Here is a 3,931-nt window from a genome sequence, read left to right on the forward strand (position 1 = left end):
TTTTCGCTAAAAACTTGGGAGCGTTCTCAGAAGAACACGGTGAAAGGTTTCACCAAGATATTTTTCAAGTTTAAAAAAAAAAAAAAAAAAGATTCCAGCGAAAATGGAGTCCAAATACTGCTGGAATCTCGTACAGGAGACACCAACGGACGATTATAAAAAAAAATAGCAAAAAACTACAAAATAAGCGTTTTGTTATCAGATAAACATTTTTGTATATAGAATAAGATTAAATGACCCATTTTTAAATGTTCAGTACTGAATGTAACATTTTCTTAAAATATATGAAATTGCAGACCTTTGCTCCACTGGCCTTAGCATTGGACTCATTTCAATTCAGTGTATTATTGTAGATGGCGTGGTATGTCATATTACTGTGTTTTCAAAATGTGTGAGGTTTTGGTCGAGTGTGTTTTTGCTAGAGTTTTGTGGGGTTTTTTTGTACACGAGGGTGCCATACTCTACTGTAATGTGAAGCTGAGTAATTTATTTAACGTAAGTAAGCGGATCGTTAACAAAGAAGTATTTAAACAACGTATTAAATCGTAAATAAATTGAACTCTGTTTACTTCGTTGCAGTACAGAAAATCACCCAGGGTGAACTAATATTAGTTTCACATCGTTTAAGCACGATGGCAGAAATTCATTCGCCTTCGCGTAAAGAAAATCGTAAGCAGTCTAAGAAACGCAAGATGCAAGCATATTTGGATATTGTACATTCAAACGAAAAAGATAAGGAAGAACGCGCGTCTAAGAAGATTAAGTTAGAAACTGGATTGTTCACCCAAGATAAGAATAATTCATTTGTAAATGGAAAAGTTTCACTCAGTGAAACCGAATCCTTTCAGTTTTCCAAGGAACGGGAAAATACCGCTTCTGATCCATCTGATGTGTCATTAACCAGTATGAAGATCGAAATTAGAGAAAGAAAGAAAAAATCGCAGAAACCTGCCTTTTATTTATGTCATGACGGTTTGGATTGTCAGCTGATTCACAATTCACCCACTTTTATTAGACCATCAAAAGCGATCTTTGCTCAAGATCTTCAGCAACTGCTTCTAGCTTCTACTGTGGGAAAACCGTATTGTGCAAGATGGTGTCGAGTTATTCGACATTACAAGCTAAGCCATGTTTTGCTATTATTAATTGAAGGATTTTCATCAGATTTATTTGTTAGTCATATAGATGGTTTCCCAAACATAAAAAATATATTTACACAAATGGTTGAACTTCATCCTTCATATAGATATGGCCTTAATTTGCCAGTTGAACTTAGTCATATTCATCTTGGTTTGAATTCTGTACAGAAACTCATTACAGCACATGGAAGTATCGATGAAGCAATTAATAGTGGTAAGGCATATAAAGCCCTTGAGGCAATGTTTCCAGTAAAGACCAATTTGAACAGTTGTGTCAATAATACTCTTCAGGCAGAACCTGCAGATGATTGTTTTTCAAGGGTTCAACTTCTCTTGAGTCCAGTACAAATGATTATGGAAACCTACCCACTCCCTGCAGATATTTATCCAGGAGGAAAGTGTGAAGGATATAATTTGACAAAGGATATTTATTCGAAGGTAAGAGCACATTCACCGTTATTTGCATTGGATTGTGAAATGTGCCTTACTTCTAATAGCAAGCATGAATTGACTAGAGTATCAATTGTAGATGAAACTTACTCAGTAATTTTTGATACTTTAGTTAAACCAAAAGCTAAAATAGTTAATTATTTAACAAAATTTAGTGGCATTACTAAAGAAATGCTCGATCCGGTGAATACTACATTGGAAGATGTACAAAAACAAATTCAGGACATTTTACCACCAGATGCAATATTATGTGGGCAGTCATTAAACTGTGATCTGCATGCTCTTCAGTTAATTCATCCATATGTCATAGATACTAGTGTTATTTATAATATCACTGGTTGCAGAACAAAGAAAACAGCTTTAAGGATCCTTAGTCGTACATTTTTAGGTGAAGATATTCAGTCAGGTGATGGGCACAATTCTATTGAAGACTGCATAGCAGCATTGAAATTGGTGAAATTGAAACTGAAAAATGGCCCTGAATTTGGTGATGTTATTTTAGGTGGAACGTTGCCTCCTCCAAATGAAATGGAACATCAATTTATGGGGGATTCAGAATTATCTTCAAAATGCACAAATTTGTATAGTAGTATTTTCAAAAAGTTGAATGACCATGCCAAAACAGTTTGCCTCATTGGAAATGAGAAAGCATTGAGTGAGTATCCAAGAGAAGCAATGATTGATGAAATAGTAAAAATTACAACATCAGACAGGAAAAAAACAGTAAAAAGAACTGTACAAGAAGCTATTAATTATCACGTAACTTTCAGTCACATAGAGTGTCCCCTTCAGCCTACTTATGAAAATACTGTGAGAAAATTAGATAAAGCAATTTTTAAAATGTATGAAGCTTGTGCACCCAATGTTATGTTTATTGTTGTATTTAGTGGGATACAAACTAAAAATGAACATGAAGCAAGTGCTTCCCACAATGGGTTGTGTATGATAAAAATTAAGGGAACATAAATATATCCTGTTGTGAATAAAGAGATATGCAGATTTAAATTACAAAAAAATGACATTAGTTACAAAAGCATGGTACTTTGCCATGTATGAGCTATTTAATCTTGACAGCATTTAATGAATTTTGATGTCAGTTGATTTATCCAGTTGTTATAGAATTTATACTTTTAAGACTATGGTTTTAAACATTTTTTTTTTTAAATATTAAGAAAGAAATTTATTTGAAAATTTAATGTATTTGGAATATATATTCCAGTCATATGTAGAAAGTTGTGGAATAGAATTACCTTCAACATGTTGTATGTTGTCCTGTTTGGAAAACATTTTAAGCTTATAAACAATGTCTGAATATCAAGAAGTAAATATGCACTGAAGGGCATTTGTACATACAAGTTTGTATAAACCTTGAGAATAAGAACACTTCACTGCATGAGTTAAAAACTGGAAAATAATATTTAATAAAATAAATGAGATAATTGTCCTGATGAGCTTACAGTAATACACTGGTGTTCAAGGAAAGTGCATCATCCCTGAAAATTGTAATTGTCGTCCGAATGACGTAAGTATATGGCAATATTTCTTACAGATTGCATGAGATAAGATTGACATGCGTAGGTGATGACATAATATTGCATCAGCTATATAAGCATGCTCTGCAAGAGTTGCAGCCATTCCTTGCTTGTGTCAGGATGGTGATTACATGCAGTTGATGCCACGAAGAAAGAGTGCTATTGTTGCTTTGTGTGAGGATGTTCTTTCCGTTTTATTGCTTATAGGGTGTCTTGTAATCAGTCAGAGTGAGTAGATTTCTTTCCAAACTAAAGAATACTGGTTCTGGTGATAGGAAAAAGGGAACTGGATGCAAACGAGTCTCTGTGACAAAACAGGACCACGTTTTGAAGTGCTTATGCCTTAAAAACCATAAAGCTTCTTCTGAACTGAAAAGAGAATGGGAAGAACGTAGAGTTGTGGTAGCAAGTGCGGTAACAGTCAGAAGATGCATTTTCAAAAATGGACTTGTAGCCCATCATCCTAAGAAGAAGTCCCTCCTCACACAAAAAATGAAAAAGGCCTGATTAATTTGGTTTACGGAGCATGTCAAATGGACCCCCAAGCAGTGGAAGTCACTTATTTTATCGGATAAGAAGAAATTCAACCTGCATGGTGGGAGACAAACGATTCGCTGTAGACATGGTGAAGAATACCATCCAGACTGTATGGTGTCTACAGTGAAATTCCCTACCAGCCAAATGATATGGGGGCGCATTTTGTATCACTGAGTAGGTCATCTGCAGTTTATAAAAGGTTCCGTAAATGCCAATGGATACCTGGCTATATTTGGAAGGCAAATTGCTGCCAACCATTAAAGACAGTTCAAC

At 34.7% G+C, this 3,931-nt stretch overlaps 1 protein-coding gene across 1 annotated transcript; it reads left to right on the top strand.

The window, feature by feature from the left end:
* Window positions 1-442: 442 nt before the first annotated feature.
* On the top strand, window positions 443-2,555 carry Rexo5 (RNA exonuclease 5). Its single transcript, XM_090380632.1, has one exon. The coding sequence runs from the start codon at window positions 633-635 to the stop codon at window positions 2,553-2,555; it is 1,923 nt and encodes a 640-aa protein (XP_090236758.1). The 5' UTR covers window positions 443-632.
* The last annotated feature ends 1,376 nt before the right edge of the window (window positions 2,556-3,931 follow it).

The sequence above is a fragment of the Mastigoproctus giganteus genome, chromosome 9 (genome assembly GCF_048544385.1).
Source record: "Mastigoproctus giganteus isolate SK-2022 chromosome 9, ASM4854438v1, whole genome shotgun sequence".
In the NCBI taxonomy this organism is placed as follows: domain Eukaryota; kingdom Metazoa; phylum Arthropoda; class Arachnida; order Uropygi; family Thelyphonidae; genus Mastigoproctus; species Mastigoproctus giganteus.